Below are 23,878 nucleotides of genomic sequence, written 5' to 3'. Positions count from 1 at the left end.
GTTGACCACAAATGTCCTCTCTGGACCTTTGTACCTTTGCTGTGTTTCTTCCCCTCTTATCATTTAGGCGAATGCTTTTAATAGGGGAAGGATGTGTAAGTGTGTAAGTCTAAGAGCTGACTATTTATTAATGGTGTGATTAGCCTAATTCCCTTTTGGTCACGTAGGTAGTTTGGAAAATTCAGTGATGAGGAAAGCTTAATACCCTATGCTTCCTTTGTATCCTAATATCTTTATCCCAGAAAGATTTAACAGTTTAATAGATTTCTCTAGAAATTAACTTTGTGATGTATGTACGTTCTGTGAAAGATATTTGCTCAAAATTGTTTATTACAAACATATCAAAAAAAGTTCCCAGCAATGCAAAAATAAATCAAGTAAATAAACCAAAAATCCACAGGGTCCCTAATGGTTCTCAATCTGTTACCTTCTTGTTGCTTAGACAAAGCACTGTTTCAAATCCATCACTCCTCCATATATACTATGTGGTGTATTTAGTGGTAAAAAACTAGGTGACCATTTTGTTCACAGGTGGGCTTTGGATTAAATCACAATGAATTTTTTTAAGAGAGGCGCTTTTCATATACTACTTTTTCTCCTCTGAGAAAGTACAGCCTACGTTATGAGTTCCTTTGCTATGGCCACCCCAGGCCATGATTCTGTTCTCATGCTATGAAAACCCATGGGCCATTTTTGGAGTTTATAACTTTTGCTTTCGGTCTTTTCTGAGCTCTCTTAGTCACTGATGGTGTATCTTGTTGTCTGCCATTAAAACATAAGAATATGTAATAAATTAAGGATGGTTCTGCATTGCCTCTTATCTGACTAGCATCTGTGGGTGTCAGCTGCCAGCAAGGAGCTCGGGTGTCTGGGCCGCTCCTGACTACTCACAAGCTGACACACTCTCTTCTGATAAAAGGTACCTTCAAATATGCATGCAATTTTCAATATAAATTTTGAATGCTCAAGCACTTCCCATAAGAGAATCACTCAACCTAATAAAATGACTTGGCTGGGACTTCTAAAAGGCTGCATATAAATATCACTAGAAATTATATAGCTAGCATAAATACTTCACTCTGAGCTTTGCAGAGCATTTCAGAATGCTTCTGATCACATCTGTGAATATAATGAAACCTGAGCTCGTACCAGAGGAAGGAAGGGCATTTGGGGGAAGGGATGGTTAGTCAAACAGGGTCACCAGTCCTCCCAGGGAAACTGTAAAGTATTGGCTAACCTCTGCCATGGTTTCAGTGGTGAAAAAGGAAGGGCTTTGTTCCTTTAGTTCTTAACTAGTCAGCCACCCTCATTTTGATGATATGTGTACGTACCTCATCTAAAAATCTACATGTTTGAGTTCAGACATATCTTGTTAAGATTGTTATGTTCAAACAGAACACACATTGCTTTCTCCAAAGAGACAGTATGTCTGTGTGGACAATAAGACAACCAAAATGAAAGCATTGTCAGTCTTTTGTATTTTAATGGAATTTTTTTTTCTCCTAACACTGCTCAAGATGTTAAAACATCTCTAAGAAGACATTTGAATAGAGTGAAGTATTTATTTTATTGCTTTAAAGCTATCCATTGTAGAGAAGGGTTAGTCTGTAGTTTGGTGGTGGTGGTGGTGGCGGTGGTGGTGGCGGTGAATGTTGACCCTGAGACATGTTATGTTAAAAAGCTGACGTCCTTTAAGGTCAAGAGATGACTTTTCCCTTCTGCACCCTCCTTTTTATTTTGTACAATATTGAAGCTCATGAAGAGAAAAACAAAACACCGTAGTGCACCGTTTTTCTTAATGTTGTTTCTTATTTGCTATTTTATTCTCCAGCTTTTAATTTTATAATGAGATCTTAATGCCAGGTTTCATATAAGGGACTAGCTGTCATTAACTGATTAGAATCCACTGTGTTGGTTTCTTTGCTCTGTCATCCCGCTTGTCTGGTAGATCAGAAAGCAGGATGGTTTACAAAGGAGTCATTCAGGTAAGAGAAGGGTGGGTTTCAGACTAATTGGTGTGGATACTCACTTCACAGTGCTGATATGGTGTTTGTTTTATCATCATTTTCCAAGACTTCCTCCAAGATGTCTCTTTGTTAGTATGATCTCAATATTTCTCTCTCCTTTTCCCTTTCTTCCCCTTCCCTTCCTCCCCCTGCCCTGCACAAAACACCAGCCTAATAAACATAAGAGAAAATATGGCCTCTCCTGATCTTAAATCTGCACTTTTTAAATCAGATCCCTCGCTGCCGCCATTGCATCTTTTCCATTCCATACAGATACATACTCCAGGTGCAGTAAATCATTCAGAATTAGCAGCTCTGCTCTGTATCTGACCTAATGGCTCCTATACGCCCACTTCCACAGACTGACAAATGGTGGTAGTTTATTTTGGGGCAGGTATAAAAGGCTGTGTCTGCAGCTGTATCAGCTAAGAACTGAGATTGCCATGTAATGTGGCCCCGACTCTTGTCTCCTTTCCCAGACTGCTCACCAGAAGCTCAGCCCAAATATGTTAGAGGTGGGAAGCGTTATGGACGAAGGTCCCTACCTGAGTTTCAGGAATCCGTGGAGGAGTTTGCAGAGGTGACAGTGATTGAGCCACTAAATGAAGAAGCACGGCCTTCACACATCACAGCCAGCGACTGCAGTGAGGTAAGAAATTGGACAGGCACGTTCATCTTATCACAAGTGTGGATATCCATGTCATTGTGGTACAGACACAGGACAACTGAGGGGTTTATGGAATGAGATGGACCAATCATGTGTTAATGTTACTTGCCTTTTGGACATGTATGGCTAATCTTTTTATTTGAATGTTTTCACCTCTGTATCAGTTTTTGGAGATCTGATATTTCTGTGTATGCTTTATGTTTATATGTTTTGAATTCAGTATTTTCATGATACCCAGGGTCTGCTACTTCTGGCTCTTTTTGGGAATGTCTCTGTCCTCCATGACACTGTTGTTTTTAGTTATGTAAAATGCTAACCAACTACCCTCTTCCCCACACACTACAGAACAGTGTCCATGCCAGGTAAGAAATGAAAACATTTTTTAGGGCATTTTGAGAGCCTGCATCTTGTCTTTTGTGGTGGGACAAAGCAGCTGTAAAGTTTGGTTAGCTCCTGAAGATACTGAGCAAGGGCATTTTCACAGTGCGAGACAGTTGCTATGCTTCTTCCAGGTTCTGTCACGTCAGGCACGTCTTGTTCTCCCGTATTCAGAGATTCTCCTGTCTCCCTCGTCTTCCTTCCTTTCATTTCGTACACTGCCATAATCTACCAGTAAAGAAGAGGCAGTAACATTTTCTTTATTCTCTCCTTATGGCTCATTTAGTAGCATCCCATTTTTAGAACACGATTGAAAGTGCCATACTGAGCAAGCTGTAAATATTTCTTGCAAATTCCATCTCAGACTGTGGCTGAAAATATTTCAGATACTTTTAATATCAACTCGAAAAGAGACAGAGCACCTCAACTTTCTTATAGTTGTCTTAGATTGTAGGTTGATCAGAGTGTGTGTATGTGAGAGAGCGAGTGAGAAAGAGAGAGGAGAGGTTGCTGCCAAACTTTCATATTCAGCTTATTAAAACCTATGGGAAGTTGGGAGCCCTGGTGGTGCAGTGGTTAAGACCTCATCTGCTAACCAAAAGGTCAGCAGTTCAAATCCACCAACTGCTCCTTGAAAACTCTATGGACCAGTTCTTCTCTGTCCTGTAGGGTTGGAATCAACTCAACAGCAATGGGTTTGGTTTCAGTGGGGTATAGGACACTTACTCCCAGTAATGTCCCCAGCAATCAGACATCTAGCATCCTCAACTTTCCATAATAGCCACAAACCTGGAGATAACTGGAAATATCACAAGTATTGAGCATAAATGACACTGGCAGTAAGTACTGAAAATTAGAAGAACATGACTGGTCTGTCAGTCAGAATGAGTTTGGACTATTCTTTTAAACAAGTGATACCTGTCCTCACACCAGAGGAGAGGAAAGGAATAGTGGCGGATATGTGAGCGAGAAGAGAGGAAGAAAAAAAGCCACTGCAGGAGAGCAGAAATGGAAACCACAAAGGCAGTATGATATCAGGGTAGGTGGGAAGTGACTGCAGGAAACAGAAACACCCATGACAAGCAAGAAGGAAAATGCTGCTTACAACATCACACACCTCAGACTGTCAGTCTGGGGCAGAGGCTGCTTCTCCATCGTGGGTGCAGTCCATTTCAGTGATCCCTCACTGTTTTTGGGTCCCTTGGAGAATTTACATAGAGACATTTCCCCCTGAAAATCACATATGCTCACATGCACAGAAATTTTACATGTAAGAGTTTAAGGAGGCAAGCAATTTGCATACTTCAGCTAGTGCAGTGTTCGTAATATTTGTCCCCCTGTAGGGCAGGCTATCATTTTCTTACACAACGTCTGTTTCATAACCCTGGGTGGTGTGTGGTACATCTGAGACACTTGTCTATGAAAAATGGTTAAGATACATTTCAGCACTTTAGTGGGTAAGCTTTTGTTATCTGGAAAACACTTTTTAATCTAATATTTCATTTCCCCAACCATTTTCAATACTTGAGGCATTATTTGGTGATAAGAAATTAAATGATTACTTATTTTTTGATACTATAGTTTCTAGTCATTACCTGAGAATACCCAGAAAGTTCTTGGACAGAGCTGATTTTATTGCTGGCAACATATTTCTCCTATCCTTGTTCTTATCCTTGTTCTTGCCTCTTCTCAGTAAGACTTACTGTTTAAGAGGTGAGACTTTGGCTTCATGTATAAATAAGGTAACACTTGAGACCTGAGTGTAGACAAAGTCTTGCTGTCATATGTCTTATTAAAAGGATACATTGGGATAACCATTTCACCCCTGTTGTACCACAGCTTCCCAGGAATCTCTAGATATGACCTCTTGATGCTATGTACAGAAGACTGAGTATTCAACGACTCACCATCAAAGAGCTGCAGATAGAGGCCTGGAGAGGGTAATCTCTCTCCATTTGTGTTCTCCTGAGGACTCCTACTGACTCGACTTTGATAGTCTGCTATGCCCCACACCAGAAAGCCTATAAGAATACCAGACAACTCTTTTTTACTCTGTTTACATTGCCAAGCCTCATCCAACTGCCTTCTTACCTAAAAACAAAATGTTTTGTAAGCTCAGTCGAGCCTGTCAGTTTTTTAATTGATTCACCTTTTTATAAGATTAATAACTTCTTATTTGATGTTTTTGATGTTCCTATTGGCAGTAAGAAGGGCAAATCCCACCTTTGTGCAGTAACCATGTCATAGGTGACACTTGCTGCCTTTACCGATGGATATAGCCCGGCGGTACAGGTTTATCAACATGTATGCTATTGTGTCAAGATAGCATTCCTGTTTCCTTGCCAGTTTCCATAGTAGCTTCAGCAATTTAAGGCGCTCAGTTGGCAAACAGCAGTTCATGTGCTGGGCAGGATGGGCTCACTCTAGAAATTTCTGTCCCTTCTACAGAAGTGGCTAGATCTCCTGGGGTGCCACATAATCGGCCCCATTCTAGAGTAGAGGAGTGCAGTGTGGACCCCAACTGGGCAGTATGGGAAGGAAAAAATATGCAATGACTGTGGTGTTTGTTTATTCTTAATGGTATAAGGCATTCAGAATCTGTCAGGAATTCTTTATCGTGCTGTTGGTTTCTTTTTTGTTCTTTTCTCCTCTGCTTTGGTTGCCTTAGGCCCTTTTGTTTCCTGCCCTTGGGTGTTGATAATTTATTCCTTGGTTGTGTTGTTTGTTGTTGGTGGCTCACAGTTCACCTCAGTGCCACCAGACAAGACTAAAGGAAGCAGCAAGGCCAGGTCTCCCCTGATGTGAATATTTTCTAAGGAATAGTCAGATGTGGAGCTGGAGGCAGGCCTTCTTAGTTTTAATTGTAGGTTTTCCTTTGACTCCCACATTCTGGTTTAGGGGAAGGTTGGATTCTTATCTTTCCGTTGGACAGCGGTTTCTCCTCCTCACCAACATGGCTGATTTTTCTTAAAGTAACTAAGAGTTTTTTTGATGAAGACAATAAAAGAATCCGAACCTGTGGTTGGAAGTTAAAGAGGAAACCTGGCTGTTATTATACAAGCTAGAGACTAGTTATAGCTCTAGGATAAATCAAGTAATCATTTTATTTATTTGAAGACTTGGGGTGGGCAGTGGAATGGAGTGGTATCACAAGAACCTGTTAAAGCTGTCTCCAGGGTGGCTCCCTTCCTTCTAGGATCTGATCAGTATGTGAGCAAACAGTCACCCAAAGATACAGAATAAGTAAATCTTCCCCTTTCTCTCTAGGGCTATTCCGTAGTGGAAGAGGTTGCTACAGGTAGACAGGAATTCATCCCTAGCCTCCTGGAATAGGTGGTCCACAACATTATTTCCTACATCCTTATTTTAGAGGCCCCTTTCCATAAGCAGAGCCAAAAAGAGAGGCAATTTTCAGCAATTGTAATGCTCCTCACTCTACCTGTAACCCTTCCCCATCAAGAAAACACTGAGATGCAGGGGAGTGAGAGTGATGCCATTATAGAGATCACTTTGAAGCAACTAAATTTATTTTCAATGTAAATCTCACAAGAAGTTTAGACTTCATTAGTTGCGAGTGATTGGAGCCTGTCTCATGACTGTTCAGGGCACACCACTGTGATGTGCCCCGGTGGATGAGAGCCCACCTTGTTCTATGGGATAACAGATGTCCGCTGCCTTGGCCTTATCCCCTGGAATAGAATGTATGAAAATAAACCTTGCTACCAAAAAAAAAAAATTTTTTTTTTATCAGGTAGGGTTGTTTTTGTTTCTTTTTTTAAATCATGTTCATCTTTTGTTTCAGTTTATGTATGTTAAGGAAACCCTGGTGGCGTAGTGGTTAAGTTCTTCAGCCGCTAACCAAGAAGTCGGCAGTTCAAATCCGCCAGGCGCTCCTTGGAAACTCTATGGGGGCAGTTCTATTCTGTCCTGTAGGGTCGCTATGAGTCAGAATCGACTCGATGGCAGTGGGTATGTATGTTAAAGCCCTAACATAAATTGTAAGCATTTGAATAGTCTCCATCCCAGCCTCACCCCAGTACTTTTATCCAGCAATTAATTTCTTTCCTGTTGAAACAGAAAATATCTAGCCTAGCTACTAAGCATAAAAGCATGTCTCCCCTACCATCTTTAGTTTACAAGGCAATAAAGCCGTTCCATAGAGAAAGGCACTATAATCTTATTAAATTTTCAGTTCTAAAATGTGTATTTCAGAATTTTGTTTGGAAATCCTGAAGCAGAATGTACTAATTCACAAGTGACAGGTAGGTTCTGCCATCAGGCTGAAATGTGCATTGGCATCCAATTTAGCGTGTTTATCTGACAAATGGCTCCCTTGGGAATCTGACCCTTCTTCTAGGGTGGTGTTGAAAGAAAAGTGGCGGTCTTTTCTTTTTTTGCAGGATCAGTTTCACTCAGGGCAGTTCCATTGGGCATTCCGTTCTGAATTAATCCAGACTACAAAGGGCACATTCTTGATTCCAACCTAAGGTGTGATTAATGAGAAAGTTTTGGTTGTTATTGTTCTTGTTTGCTTAGTTAATAAACAGAAGTGAGTTTTTAGGCTCAGAAGAGTTTTTTGTTTTGTTTCGTTTTTTCTTTTATAGAAAATAGATTTTATATGCAATGGCTGCTGAACTGACCTTGAATTTAATGCTCAGATTCCTTTTTAGGGTAGGTTGAAGGAGAAAAATAATTCTCAATTCTACCCTTTATTACTCAGAACTGGGAGTAAAGGTCATACAATTAATACAACTGGGGCAGGGCCACTTTGCTTTTTGCCCTGGTTGAAAACAGGGGATACCTTGTTAACTGTTTTCCTCTACAGGGAATGAATTGGGTCTAGTGAGATTCTTATCAAGAGCAGGGGGCTTTAAACAATTATTTCTTCAACAGTAGACAATAGTAGTGTAAGCCAAAACCTCAGGTTTTCACATTGCAGTTTAAGTGAGAATCTGAGAGAACAGTTAAAGCCTATCGCTACATTAGCCAGAAAATCAAGTCTTTGTGTTGGGACTGTGGGGTAGGGCGATGCATGGTGGTGGTGGTTTACAAGTTAAAAAACGAAAAACTGTTTTTACTGCCCTACATAAAATCAAAATTCCTCAAGAAGTGTGAAACTGACTTATCTTTCCCTTATGTTCATTTTCATATATGTATAGCTTTGCAGCTAAACTTCATGAATTATTCATTTACATTGTATAGAGTCAATATTTAATTCTGGAGCAAATGTCTTTAAATAACTGAGAGTAGTACTGCTACAATCTTTTGTAGTTGAAGCGGACCTGTGGTCTTATTACTCCCCGTTACAGTCCTTGACTATGAAAAAGAAAGTAAGTTCTTTACTGATACCATTTGTCAATTATTTCCACCAAAAGATGTGACGACATCAGGACAGATTTTTTAAAATGGAATTCTAGAGTTCCCCTTTGTATTTCTTAAATCTTATTAGATTATCTGGCTATTTCCAGAGATGCAGCACTCATTCCAGATACAGTAGTAGAGCGCTTGAAAGTGATATAAAATAGCCCCTTCAAAGTTAGTAAATTGTCTCTTGTCTTAATACAGACATTTTCGGACATTCAGGCTTTGGTGTCCTGGAAGTCTTCCCAACTCCGTCAGAGGGAGATTCCCTTGGTGGCCAGCCCTCACCCCTACCTCTATCCACAATGTCTAATATTGTCAGGAAGTAACTAAAACATACAACAAACAAAAAATTAGAAAGTTTATTTTAATGATGAGAGTAACATTTTTCAATTAGACCAGTAAATATTTTCTAAATAGAAACTCAGTAATTCATAAGCAAATCAGCGGATACCTCTTAAGGAACCTGATGAGCAGGATACCATTAGCAGATGTATTAAAAAATCCCTTTCCAGGTGACGGAAGAATCTGGAAACAGATAGTGGTGATGCTTGTACAACATGATGAGTATAATTAATGTTACTGAATTGTACATGTAAAAAATATCAAATGGCAAATGCTTCGTTATGTGCATACTTAATTGATGCCTTTGAATTTATGGCATTGGTGAAGAATATCGACTATACCGTGGACTGCCAGAAGAACAATCAAATCTGTCTTGGAAGAAGTACAGCCAGAATGCTCCTTAGAACGAGGATGGCAAGACTTCATCTCATGTACTTTGGACATGTTATCAGTAGGGGCCAGTCCTTGGAGAAGGACATCATGCTTGGTAAAGTAGAGGGTCAGCGAAAAAAAGGAAGATCTTCTATAAGATGGATTGACACAGTGTCTACAACAATGGACTCAAACATAGCAATGCTTTTAAGGATTGTGCAGGACCGGGCAAGTGTTTTGTTCTGTCGTACATAGGGTCACTATGAATCAGAACCAACTCACTGGCATCTAACAACAACAACAACAACCAAAAAAAAACACTTTTTCCTTAAGTACTTTGTACTTTAAATCCAGTGAATCAAAACCAGTTCCCAACCATTGGTAGGAAAAGAGGCTAAAGGTTCAAGCTCTTTTTAAATTCAGCATTTCCTCATGTTGTCGGTAGTAAAGCCTTTTTACAAAGGTAGCAGGATGCATCTAAATGTGTGTATATTTAAAAATCGTACATTAATGCTTGTTATCCTCAACACTTACTTGTGGCCTTTAACTGCTTTTAAAGATAAAGGAATGAATCTGCATTCTAGTCGTGACTATCCTGCTACTGAGCAGCTTGTCCCTGGATTCGGAATACAGAGCCCAGGAGCTGCCCTGTCAGGCCCTCCATTGCTTGGGTTGCCTTCAAAGGCAGGAGAGCAGGAAGTGAACTGCAGTCCTGGAAAGTGTGTCACAGCAGAAACACAGCCAGCCCTGTTGGGCACGCACAGCTCCAGTACTCTGCTTGGAGTGTGGGATTTACAAATACTTAGCACTGTTAGTGAGATACACCATGGAGATGGTGTTTTTTAAATCCAAAAGTTTTGATCAAGGAGCCCTGGTGGTACAAATGGTTAAGCACTCGACCACTAACCAAAAGGTTGGCAGTTCAAACCTACCCAGCAGTTCCACGGGAGAAAGACCTGGCAATCTCCTTTCTTAAAGATTACAACCAAGAAAACTCAATGGGGCAGTTCTGCTGTTACAGGGGGTCGCTATGAGTTGAAAAATGACTTTATGGCACCTAACAGCAGTAACAAAGTTTTGATCATAAGCATTCTCCTTAAACTGATTTCTGTTTTCTTCAGAGAAAGCTTGTCCCTAACTAGGTGGTGGTGGTAGCTGCTTTCTAGTTGGCCCAACTAATGGGGATCCTGTGCACGACAGGATCATATTACTCTTTTAAAATGGATGCTACGGCTACATTTGTTTGGGGGGTGCTTTGCTATTCTACTAAATTTCCTTCCTGTTCTCTCCCAGCTTGCAAATCATTCCCTTTTTTAAAAAAACCAAAAATCTTCTTCATACTCTCAGGCCACAGACATCAGCTCAGCAACCTCTGCTGGGAAAGAATAGCCCTATGTGTGCCCCCATAATAATTTTAAGTAGCCGTACATTCTGGGGGCACAAAGGTCTGGGCCGGAGCAGACGGTGTGTGGGGGCAGCGGCTGCACTATTGTGGGCAGGGATCGCACCAGGCCCACGGGCTGCAGATGCTGGCCTGGCCTTGGGGCTGGAAGCCCAGGTCAGAGAGGATCGAGCCATCTGCTCTGCAGTCCAGCAAAGCAGGTGTCCCTCCAAAGAATGCATTTGCAAAAGCTATGCCGCCTGCACATTGGTTGACGTGTGGGGCAACCTTGTCCAGCTCTGGGATGACCTGAGCACTGGCCACAGTGGCCAGTGTGACATTGAGATGCACAGCTCACAGAGTGGGTGCAGGGCTTCCTTTGTCTGCCTGAGGGGGCTGGGGGCTGCCTTCTGTAGCAGCCATTTTGGGCTGGACAACCTCTGACCCTCTCCCTTCTTGCTGTCAGTGGGGCTGTTGACCAGCACACGTGGCATGGTAATGAGGAAGCTCAGGAAGCTCCTGCCAGCTGCAGTTGCCCACGGGACCCTATGAGCCCACAGTAGGGGGGTGGTATGTGGTAAAGGGCTGGTTTCTAAGTTGAATCAAAAGTTGGTTGCATCTTCATAACCAGCTGCCAAAGCTGTAGATTTTAAAGAAAGTCTCTTCCAGGTTCTTAAAACTGACACTGGTCTCCCTGCTGAGCTTCCTCTGCTGCCCTGTACTAGTTTTGAACACCTAAGTAGTGGAAATAGTAGCTGTAGTGTCTGTTTAACACTGTTTGCTTTTAATCTGTGGCGGGCACTGCTCTAAGTGCTTTATAGATATTAACCACGCCGGGGAAATAGGAACTGTTGTTATCCACTTACCCATGAGGAAACTGAGGCACACAGATGTTAGGTGACTTCCCCAAGGTCGTATAGGTGGTGGAGTTGAAATTGAACTCAGAGGAGTTCAGCTCCAGAGTTCATACTCTTAACCACGTGCCCATGTTCTGACTAAAATAATAATAGTGAGCATTTCCTAAGTGCCAGGCATATGGCCCCATGCCCATAAAGTAGGTGGGAGTATCAGCCCCATGTAGTAGATGAAATAAGGTACAGAGAGGTCACAGAAAGTGGCAGAGTCAGACTTAACCCAGACAGTCTCTCTGCCAAACCCTTGTGCTTAACGGCTCTACAATTTTTGCCTCCAGAGTTGCTGAAGTCCCACAGAATGAACTGATTTTAAAAATTTATTAGTATCTGTTCTTCCTCCTTGGAAACCCTGGTGGCGTAGTGGTTAAGTGCTAAAGCTGTTAACCAAAAGGTCGGCAGTTCGAATCCGCCAGGCGCTTCTTGGAAACTCTACTAGGCAGTTCCATTCTGTCCTATAGGGTCGCTATGAGTTGGAATCGACTCGACGGCAATGGGTTTTTGGTTTTTTATTCTTCCTCCAGAGCCCTGGTGGCGCAGTGGTTAAGATCTCAGGCTGCTAACCAAAAGGTCGGCAGTTCGAATCCACCAGCTGCTCCTTGGAAACCCTATGGGGCAGTTCTGCTGTGTCCTGTTGGTCAATATGAGTTGGAATTGTCTCGATGGCAACAGATTTGGTTTTGGTGTTGGTATTCTTCCTCCAGTGAGAGGCTATATAAAAATTCAAGGGGAGAAATTAAAAATTCTTTCTCATGAATTAGGTATTGAGAACCAGTCCCAGCAATTGTCCCTTCCCCTCACCCACCACCCCCGCTTTCCCAAAGATTTTCTTGATTATCTCTCTTTAAGTGTTCTGGGCTGATAATGTGTCTAGAGGCTGCCTGCCAGGCTTTCACTGGGCTTCGTAAACCAGCAGCAATTAAATGACCCTGTTCCAGAATGATCCCCCTTTTATTGGTGGTGTCCCAGTACTGCAGCCGAATGATCTAATCCCCCCAACCTTCTAACCTTCCTTCCCCTCCTTCTCTCTCTGCTTTTTAATTGGAACTACTGGCTCCAGGCAGTCAGAAGGAAAATAAATGAGCTGTGAATGAATTGAATCTTCCCCCCGCCAGCCCCCCTGAAATTGCAGTTTCATAACAAATGGTCCACTGCCATGTGCTTACATCCCTGTTATTAAAGGAACAGGCTCTTGGTGGAGACTGGGGAGAAGCATCACACATACCTGGGCTGTAAACTCCATGTCCAGTTGAGGTGGTCTTGAAAATACAGCCATTAGTGTTAGTTTGCTTCACTTCCTGGCAGGCCTTGTTCCAGCTGGGTCTTTGTTGCTTACAAACTGTCACTGGAGAAATGCTTGAAAACTGTTACCCCAGAGATTTTAACACGTGGTTAAGTTATCCCTTACCTCACCACCCCCACTAGCCTTCAGAGTTTGTGTGAAATTGTTTAAGCTGTGGGTGCTGCCTGGGGTTTAGAAGGCTGTACCATACCTGGTGGCATGAATGGTTTGTGCTCCACTGTCCTGAAGGTGGAAACCCTGATGGCATAGTGGTTAATTTCTATGGCTGCTAACTAAAAGGTTGGCAGTTTGAATCCACCAGGCACTGCTTGGCAACTCTATGGGACAGTTCTCCTCTATACTATAGGGTCACCATGAGTCGGGATCGACTCAACAGCAATGGGTTTGGTTTTTGGTTTTTTTATCCTGAAGGTTGATAGTTAGAGACCACCCAGCAGTACCATGGAAGAAAGGCCTGGTAATCTTTTTCTATTAAGATTACAGCCAAGAAAACCCTATGGAGCAGTTCTATTCTGTAACACATGGGGTCGCCATGAGCCAGAATCGGCTCAGTGGTATTGGGCTTGATTGAGCTGTCTCAAGAATGCCACTTAAGGTTGGCCTCGATTCCCAAGACAGGTGGTGTCCCTGGTCTTCCTACACTCTAGCAAGCTCAGAGGCATTGGCATCGGCAGGGGTCACCCTCCACAGCAGCACCAGGGCTTTCCACCAAGCTTTCTCCATCAGCCCTCAGCAGGAGGACGTTGCAGAGAGTGCAGAGTAGTACATACCAAAGGGAGAGAACTTCTTACCCTCCCCACACCCCCAAGTCACGGGACATTAATTTGGTGAGAATTTGAGAGTAGGTGGACAAAGCAATATTGAAAGTTGTATGTATTTATACTGCATAAACAACATTTATAACAGTAAAGGAAATAAAGTTGTCTCCCATAGTCCCTCAGCCAAAATGCCCCTATCTTTATGATCTCTATTTCCTTCCAGTCTTTGTTTCATTATATAAATATTTTTGCAGTGGTAGTCATATTGTAGATAGCATTTTTGTTATGGCCTTTCATTTAACAACTCATTAGATGTTTTTCCACGTTCCTACATGGTTTTATAATTATACTTTTAATGACTCATTGTGAGGTATCATAATACTTTATGCCCCATTGTTGAACACTGAAATTGTTTTCAATAATTGACTGTTTCAAAAAGTGCTACAATGCACACATATTTATGCATATAGCTTTTTTTCTTTCTTTGATTTTGTTGCCTTCAAAAATCAAATGAGATGATTGGATCAAAGAGTATGAACATTTTTATGGCATTTGATACATAAAGCCATTTTCTTTATTAAAAGGATCATATATTGCTACCAAAAACAAAACAAAACAAAACCCATTGCTGTCGAGTTGATTCTGAGTCATAGTGACCTTATAGGACAGAGTAGAACTGCCCCATAGGGTTTCTAAGGAGTAGCTGGTGGATTCGAACTGCCAACCTTTTGCTTAGCACCCAAGCTCTTAATCACTGCACCACCAGGGCTCCATATTGCTGCCAGTTTATAATATATGAACAGGCCTGTTTTAAATCACACCTTTGACAATAGAAGGAGTTATATTTTAGATATTTTGCTTATTTAATAGGAATAAAATAATTCTTTGGTTTTAATTTATACTTTTTTGGTGGCTGTTGAGATGAACCTCCCCCTGATACTTGTCAGTGTTGTCTATTATATGAATTATCTGTTTGTGTTCTTTGCATATCTGTTTGGAGACTTGATATTTTTCTTACAAATTCATATGAGTGATACCTCCCCAGGCCCATCTAAATTAATGTTTTAAATTTAAGCATGATAATAAGACAAAATTCTGCAGATATAAAATTAATATATATTATATAAACACATGTTAAACAAAATCACACATTTTTATGGTGCTTTTTGTGTGCCAGGCACAATTCTAAGCACTTTATGACAACTCTATAAAATACATACTACTTTATTTCCAATTTATAGGTAGAGAAATTGAGGCAAAAGAGGTTAAGAAATGTGCCCAACCTCAGCCTGTTAAGTAAGCGAGGATTTGGAGCCAGGCGGGCTGTGCCTTAATCTCTTCATTCAATATGTTAGTTAGGGGTAATGATCAGGGAGAGAGGACAGCTGGGAAAAACTGTCCTGGAGGGTGAATCCGGAATACGTAGCCAGTCCCATAAGACTCAAAAGACACTGGAAACAGTATTTTGGAGTGTCTTACTTCTCTGAACTAATTGCTCACTATTGTAAGATGAATTGAGAACTGAGTCAATAAATTTTTTTTTTTTTTTTTTTTGCTGAAAGATATACACCTTTTGCTTTAGGAACTGTTACCAAGGACTTTTTGAAGTTGTGTTTGTATGTGTGTGTTATATTTTTATATCTGTGTGTGCCAGCTGGGCTCTCTTTTGTGTTTGGGTCCAATGGTACATATTCTCTAGCTATTTCTCCCCTCAGTTTGTGCATTAAAAATCACCCCCTGCTTGTGATTTAGTAGTCTTTATTTTGACCAACTTAGATCTTAAGTAGATCATAAAAACCAATTTTGTTTTACATGGAGTTAATGGATTTAATTTGAGGGTGGTTCCCACTTACATACTGAATAATAATGTTTACAATTTTGGATGCCAAAGTAGTGTGAGCATTTAAATCATTTGCACTGTGAGTATAGAGGGACAGGCAAGCAGGATACTTTTATTAGTGAGCATTTAATGATCTTTAAAAATTTAAATAAACAGTTGAATTCTTCCCCAAAGCAACAATGTGGGGCGGGGGGAGGGAACCACCCTGGAGGACTACTTACTCCACCACTGTCTCCCCCATCACCACCACCACATCCCATATTTCCACCAGTTTGGAGATACACCTTTATGCAGAAATAGGGGCTGAGTGAGCTGATAAAATTATAATCACAAACAAGCCATCCAAAAATCACACTAAACCCTAATCCAGTTTCCATAGATACCATGTATATTAATAACTTTTAGTTGTAATCTGAATGAGTTATCTTTGAACATTAAACTTAACATATTTTTAGTTATGGCCTTATAGTGTTTTCCATGTGGCAAAAAGAATCCATTGTAGCATTGCCATTTTGGGATTTCAGTTTAGTGTGGCAAAATTTGGTGAACTCTGCCCAGCTACCACTGATGACTGCTCTGACAGGGAACACAACAGAGAATTCCTGATGGAGCAGGAGAACAGTGGGATGCAGACCTCGAATTCTTATAAAAAGACCAGACTTGATGGTCTGACTGAGTCTAGAGGGACCCTGGAGGTCATGGTCCCTGGACTCTCTGTTAGCCCAAGACTGGAAACATTCCTGAAGCTAACTTTTCAAACAGGGATTGGACTGGACCATAAGAAAGAAAATGATACTGGTGAGGAGTGAGCTTCTCGGCTTAAGTAGACATGAGACTATATGGGCGGCTCCTGTCTGGAGGCGAGAGGAGAAGGCTGAAGGGGACAGGAGCTGGTTGAATGGTCACGGGGAATATAGGGTGGAGAGGAGGAGTATGCTCTCTCAGGGGTAGAGCAGCTAGGAGTACGTAGCAAGTTGTGTATAAGTTTTTGTATCAGAGACTGACTTGATTTGTAAACTTAAAGCACAATAAATAAAAATTTGGTGAACTCTAAGTAGGTGCTGTCTTCAATATCTTCCTCAGTAAAATATAGAACTGTGAAATCATGCTATACAGCTATCCCTCATTTTAAGAGGAGAGAACTAGCATTCCTGAGTGTAGAGAAGAACAAAGCAGATGTGTTTAGGTTGCCTGAACCAAGAACATCAACTCATATAAAGCTACTGAAAGATAATGTATAACCTCTCTAAGAATTTTAGATGGCATGAGGAATTCAAGATCTGGAGGCAGGAGTCAATTAGTCTCCTTTTCCTGTTGAGTTTATTTCAGGATGCTAAGAAGTCAACTAGTCCTGTACAGGATCCTCAAATATCCATGATCTCTTTATAAACTTCTTGTTCAGCCATCACAGGAAATAAGATGGTTATTTGTTACCTACCAAAGGTACGCTCATTCATAAAGTTGGATCTTTGGTAAGACAGGAGCCCGGTTTTGAAAGTGGAATTCACTTTTTCTTAACAGAGTTTCCTGCAATGGTTGTAGACCCTCCCATAGGAGTGATTGTTAGTTGCTGCAGGGGCCAAAGCTACTGCTGACCTACTTGCTCCCTCTGGTTGGAAGCAGACCTATACCATAGGTGTGAGTGGAGCAAAGGCTGGGTTTTGATTCTGACTTGTGCCCTTGGCTAGGTGCTCATGTTCTATACACAAGCTACAAGCATATGGTGTGGCCTTGGGAAAGACCCCATAGTACTATAGCATAATAGGTGGACAAAATGGTTCAGCTCAGACAAATTTCTCTACTTTTAAGGTAATTTACTGGTAATGTATAGTTTCTTTAACTTGAGCTTTCTAGTCTACCTGTTTTGGGTTGCATCTCAATCTTGCTTTCCCACAGACACACCAGACTCGTTCTTGCCTCTTTACTTCAGTGTATAACAACTGCTCTTTTTTTTTTTTCACTTGGCTGTTGTTTTAGTTTGCTAGGGCTGCCATAACAAAATATCACACGGTGCGTGGCTTTAAGAAATAGAAATTTATTGTCTCACAGTTTTGGAAGCTAGAAGTGCAGATCGAGGGCATGGGCAGGGCTCTCCTCTCTGTCTACTCTAGGGGAAGCGTGCATCTTATCTCTATCAGCTTCTGGCAGTCTAGGGCATTTCTTGGCATGTAGATGGATTCTCATATGGTGTCCTCCCTTTGTGTATGATTCTATTTCCATGTCTGTCCTCTTTTGTAAAATGACACTCAGAAGAGGTTAGGAATAGGACCCAACCTATTCCGGTATGACTTAACATCTGCAAAGAAAAATCTCATTTCTCCAGACAAAGTCACACTCACTCGTACAGAGATTAGAACTTCAACTTATTTTTTGGGAGGACTTAATTCAACCCATAACAGCTGTCTTCAGCTCATCCTTCAGATCTCAGTTTAGACATTTGTTCTTCTGGGAAGCCTACCCTGATCTACCAAGTCTAAAGTTTTTCATTGAAGATCCTCAGAGCGTGAACTTCCCCATCATAGCACTTAATAACCGAAAAACCAAACCCACTGCAGTAGAGTTGATTCCAACTCACAGCAATGCTGTAGGACAAAACAGAATTGCCCCCATAGGGTTTCCAAGGCAAACTGCCACGTCTTTCTTCTGTGGAGTGGCTGGTGGGTTTAAACCACCAACCTTTCGTTTAGCAGCTGAGTGCTTAACCACTGCACCATCAGGGCGCTTTAGCACTTAATACACTACAATATCGTACTTCCTGTTTTCTTCATCAGCATACAGACTTCTTGAGGCAGGAAGTATGTTTGTCCTGTTCACAGTCATATTCCCAGAGCCTGGCACAAAAGCAAGCACTCAGTAAACATTTATGAAGAACAAATTCATAAACGCATGCATACAAACCCTTGTTGGTTGATGGATTCTGAAATTTTGCATGGTTTTATTTATTGTGATAGGTTTTACTCTTGGAAAAGTGATCTTGCAAATCCTTGGTATTTGGTTATATGGTGTTTCTTATGAATCTCCTCTTGATGGGCTGGTTGACTGAGGAGGACCTACCTGGATAAAAGTACTGGAGTGTGTGAAATCATGTACCCCTGCTGCTGAGGAGGATTTCAGAGCCCAAGAGTGACCTGGTCTTGGAGAATCTAGCATAGTTCTTCCTGTATAAGTTTTTAAGCACACTCATCTTTTTCTCTTGCCTTCTCTAGCACTGGAAGACGCAACGCAGCGAGGAATATGAAGCAGAAGGTAAGAGCTTAGTGTGTTGGGGAGGCTGGGAAGGAAGGGCTGCCATTCACAAAGCCCTCCCCACACTCTGCCTTCCTGTACCTCTTAGCCTTGCTCCTTAGAGCCATGCATACTGGAGGCCAGCTAGGAATCAACGGTAGGAGCAACAGCAGCAACAACAAAAATAATTTCCATTTGTAGCTCCTCATGTTAAAACCCTAGCATTTAACATTTTTTCTTAACAGGTGATGACTAAGATGCAGAACTCCACTCATGCGCTAATTGCTGTCTTATTTAGACTCTTTATTTAGTTCTTGAACAATCCTAAATAGTTACAGTCGAGTTGATTCCAACTCGTGGTAACTTCATGTGTGTCAGAGTAGATCTGTGCTCCATAAAGGTTTGCAATGGCTGATTTTTTGGTAGTAGATTGCCAGGCCTTTCTTGCAAGGCACCTCTGGGTAGACTTGAACTGCCAGCGTTTTAGTAAGCAGCCAGCACATTAACTGTTTACACCATCCAGTGACTCCCCTAAACTAGATAGTGACCTAATTAGAATGTGTCCCTTGACAGGTTTCGGATGTATTTAAGCAGAATAAGAACACATTGATCTTCTGGCCACCAGATGGCAATGGGGTTCAGCTGACAGTCTCAGACTGCTTCACAGTCTGCCTGGGGTAACTGTACTTAAGCATAATTGCAATGTGTTCTCTAGGTTTCCAGCCTGAAAAAACACAGTAGTAATGGGCTTAATTTCTGTCAGTAAATGGCAGGGGTAGCATTAAATGCTCTTCTCAGTCCTACCAGGTTCTTCTAGGCATCCCAGTTATGCCAATAATTATCTCATGTTTGAGTGATGACTTTGCTGAATCTTAAAGATGTAAGTGGAAGATTTAAGTAGAAGTGGAAACTTTTAATAGAGGAGAAATAAGCAGTTTTGATTTTTAAATAAGCAGTTTGAGCCTTAAGTCTTCAAATAGAACTTATCCTTAATATGTAGGTAATTTGGAGCTTGCAACTTGCAATCATGCTTTCAATTTGGATTGTTTGCTTTCTGTAGATCAGAATATTTATATGTGAAAAAAATGAAAAAAGAGTGTATGTGTAAAGATTCAGGAGCAGGCTAATCTTGAGATTTTTATTAATGAAATTATTTCCTGAGAAAAAGCAGCTCTTTTCTAGAAAGAAAGTAGAGATAATACGATCTGGTAGCTATAGTTGAGACTGAGTTTATACAGCTCTTTGGAACGGCTCTCAGTGGATCTCTTACGATCACACTAAGCCTAAGTTTGTGCATATTTTTCAGCTGGAATAAAACAAGCCTATAATCTCGTGCAGGATTGCATAAGAGATGATCAAAAGAATCTGTTTGCTCTAGTTGTAGCATAAAAACCAATGGCTCCATTTCATTTGAACTTCAGGATCAAATCAAAATAGAATTAACACTTACAGTCTTTTTCTTATGATACTTGTGTTCAAAAAGCACATTTTCCTTTGAGAACAGGCTTCTCTCTCTCTTTGCAATTCCTTTGGAGGCAAACACAGTACCTGCCTTTGTTTCAGGCCAGTTAAGATTTTGGAACCCAGATGATTTGAATGCCTCACAGAGTGGCTCTTCCCCGCCCCAAGACTGGATAGAAGAGAAACTGCAGGAGGTTTGTGAAGATTTGGGAATCACCCGGGATGGCCACCTGAACCGAAAGAAGCTGGTCTCCATCTGTGAGCAGTACGGTTTACAAAATGTCGATGGAGAGGTAAGCCTTCCAGTGTCTTTTTATTCAGGAATAATAATCATGATAATAGGTAAGCTGGCCATATTGTGGCTAGGAACAGTCATATTGTGGTTTCCTACAGCATATTAAAAAAAAAAAAAAAAAAGTTGCCATCGAGTCAATTCCTATTCGTGGAGACCACCCCATTTGTGTTAGAGTAAACCTGTGCTCCATAGGGTTTTTAATGGCTGGTTTTTCAGAAGTAGATTGCCAGGCCTTTCTTCCAAAGTGCCTCTGGATGGACTCAAACCTCTAACCTTTCAGTCAGCAGCCAAGTACAATAACCATTTGCACAACCAAAGGAATCTATTTTCTCTTTTTCCAAGGAAGTCAGTCATGAGAGTTCTGCTTTTCAGGAGCTTGTGTTGTGTGGTGGGAAAGAAAAAATGGCAGTAGTTGACACTTACTGAGCCCATACTATGTGCCTTCATTGTGCTAAGCATGCTACCCTGTGAGAAACTATCAGACACTAGCTCAGTGCAGCTGTGATGTCAGGTGTATTTTTGGAGGTGGCATTCACAGGGCAAAATGTAGGGGAAGTGTGAAGACAAAGAGTTCAGTAGATTTGAGTTGAGGAAATATTTTGAAGGTCAGGCTGAGTTGAGGTTTTTGGAGAGATGATCTCAGTATCATCTCTGGGTTCTGAAGCAGATTGAGCAACATATAGGAAAAGCTTACTTGCTGAGGATGATCTGAGCTCCTTTATAGGGCATACTTACGTGGGGATACCTTGGGTTCGGTAGGCCAACCAGGAGCCATCATAATATTCCTATTATGAGAAAATAAAAAAGAGGCAGTTGATGGTTTTCGAAAATACAAAGAAAAGGCTTACAGAAGCCCCTGGAAAACTCTTTCTTGGTAAAACTCTGAACTTTACATTTTCTTGAGAAATTAAGAGGGGCAACTGGGAGGCCTCAGTGCACGAATAGTTAAGAAACATATGAATATTATTCCAAGTCTTTGAAAACAAGAATTGGAGAGAGTTGGAGGTTAGGGCTAGAGTTGTAGCTTTGGAAATCTTTGATTATAATGATATTTATTTGAAACCATGCTGTCTGCTTGCTCAGGGAATAAGTGGTATTATTTTCCCAAACAAGAAAGAGATTTATCATCATAAGCTTCCAAGTGGCCTGGCTTGCAGAAATGTTTTCTTCCTTCTCTCTTGTATTTGTGACCCATTATGTACCCTTTGATTGCTTTTTTAATGGCTCAGCAATATATTTTGTTTTCCCAGTGCTGGCTGTTGACTCATAAAATTAAATTCATCCTCCTAAATTATAAACTAGTGCAGTATACAGAGCCTTGGGTTGCTTTTGCCAAGAAATATTGCCCAAACTTGGATTATTTATCTAGAAAAAATTCTTGTAATAAACTGGAGTCCTTTGTGGGGAAGTTCTATTTTCTTGTGGTGGAGTTTCCAAAACTCAGGACAAAAAGTAGCACATTTAGTTATTTTCCTCTGGTCTGAGGATGACTAAAGAATCGCTTATTGAATATTAGCTTATACTTAGCTTTTTTCTTCCTAAAAAAAAAAATCATGAAGTACTATAGTACTTTGTATTCCTAGCTCTAGGCCACAGAACAGCTGAACTTTCAGGATGATCTCATCAACATACAACTTGGAATCAGAGTTTTCCGACTGAAGGCAATTTTAGATTTAGTAACCCTCATTTTACAGATGAGGAAAGTGAGATCACTGCTGTTCGTTGCTGTCTTCATGAAGGGAAATTAGATTCACTGTCCTATGGTTACCACTGGTATTCTGCTTTCCAGAAGAGAGGACAGCCGTAAGGCAGGGATGGCAAACTAGTGCCCTAGAGGCCAAATCCAGACCAAAGGCTATTTTATTTGGCCCACTCAGTGTTTTAAAAATGGAACTTTTCGCTGTACTTCTTAAAATTGGGATATTTTTCCAAAAATTAGAAGATTTGGTTTCTTTTGGCTGGCAATGAGAAGCAGCTAGCTCTTTGGAACAGAGCATGCACTCATGTGCTCAGTTCTCCACTCCTTTCTTTTAATATTTTATTTTATTTTTGGTGGCAGTATACACAACCAAACCTTACATCTATTCTCAATTTCTACATGAACAGTTCAATAACATTGGTTACATATTTCCAGGGCTTTGAAACAGTTCTTCCTGGTTCAGCCGTGGCCAAGGAAGCAAAACCGGAACAGACTCAAATTTTTAAAGGTGAACTGGAATGATAACCGGAGTGGGAAAAATTACAGGTAGAAGCCCTGCTAGAAATCTGATCTCCTTCTTAGAAAACAAGGGCAGTGTACTCATTGCATAGCAACCAAATCTCTTGCCTTTAGGGTTTTGAGCAGAGTTGGAAATAGAGGTTCCCCACTTAAAGACAGCAGTGGGCCACACCACTCTGAATGTTTGTCGCTCTCCGTATCAAAAAAACTCCATTGCAATCGAGTCAATTCCAACTCATAGCGACCCTATAGGACAGAGTAGAGCTGCCCCATAGGGTTTACAAGGAGCACTTGGTGGATTCCAACTGCCGACCTTTTGGTTAGCAGTCGTATCTCTTAACCACTATGCCACCAGTGTTTCCCTGTTCTCCATAGTCCCGCCAATAATCCAATGCCAAGCATCAGGCTCCTGAAAGGGCTTACTATGCCTCGTCCAAGTCTCCCATTCTAGGGCTTCGACATGTAATTTTTCCCATGTTGGTTATCATTCTGGATCACCCAAATTTAAAAATTTGGGTCTATTCCGATTTTGCTTCATCGGTCATGACTGAACTAATTGGAACTGGTTCAAACCAGTTTGAAGCCCTGCGTATTTCTCTTGTGTCACCATTCTCACTATCTACCTATATTGTCTCATCACCATTAATCTACGTTCTCTGCCCCCTTAAAGTTCTAACCTGTGCTTTAGATTAACTGTTGTCAGTTTAAACTCATATTAACCCATTACCATCAAGCTAATTCCAAACTCATATAGATAATTCTTTATAAAAGTGCTACACTCAAGACAAATATTATTAATTGAGCTAAACTGTTGCTTAGTTTAATGATGGCTTCATGGGATAATTTTGGCTCATGGCTGAAAGATTATTTCTGAACATTATATTCGAAGGTTTCTCCCAGGGCTTCAAATCGGTTTGTCCTGATTCACACCCCCGCTGAGAATTTGCATACTGAATCAGAATCTGCATTTTAACAAGATCCCCAGGTGATTCTTACGTGTAATGGATTTTGAGAACCACTGCTATACTAGTGGTTCTCAGAATTGGTCCCTAACCAGCACCATTAGCATCACCTGGGAATTTATTAGACATGCACATTCTCCTCAAAAGCAAAGTTCAGAAGGACAGTAGGGGCAGGAAAGCTGGGAAAATGGACACAGGGAACCCAGGGAGGAAGGGGGAGAGTGCTGACACAGTTGGGGATTTGCAACCAATGTTGCAAATGTTGAAATGAGCTGTATATAAATTGTTGAACGGGAAACTAATTTGCTCTGTAAACTTTCACCTAAACGACAAAATGTTCCAAAAAAGAAAGAAAGAAATGCAGATTCTCAGCAGGAGCTCAAACAGGGTATTTG

The 23,878-nt window shown here is 41.1% G+C and overlaps 1 protein-coding gene across 7 annotated transcripts in view; it reads left to right on the top strand.

Moving 5' to 3' along the window:
• NIN (ninein) overlaps nt 1-23,878 on the top strand; it is a 116,793-nt gene that overhangs the window by 44,198 nt on the left and 48,717 nt on the right. For all 7 annotated transcript variants that reach the window (XM_064292460.1, XM_064292458.1, XM_064292459.1 and 4 more), the window contains 3 exons: nt 2,486-2,655; nt 18,529-18,568; nt 20,111-20,301. In XM_064292460.1, the coding sequence (XP_064148530.1) occupies nt 2,486-2,655; nt 18,529-18,568; nt 20,111-20,301 (401 nt within the window). The remainder of the gene's footprint in view (nt 1-2,485; nt 2,656-18,528; nt 18,569-20,110; nt 20,302-23,878) is intronic.

The sequence above is a fragment of the Loxodonta africana genome, chromosome 10 (genome assembly GCF_030014295.1).
Source record: "Loxodonta africana isolate mLoxAfr1 chromosome 10, mLoxAfr1.hap2, whole genome shotgun sequence".
Classification (NCBI taxonomy): Eukaryota; Metazoa; Chordata; class Mammalia; order Proboscidea; family Elephantidae; genus Loxodonta; species Loxodonta africana.
The sequence above is the reverse complement of the archived record's forward strand: the minus strand, read 5'-3'. Positions and strand labels throughout refer to the sequence as shown.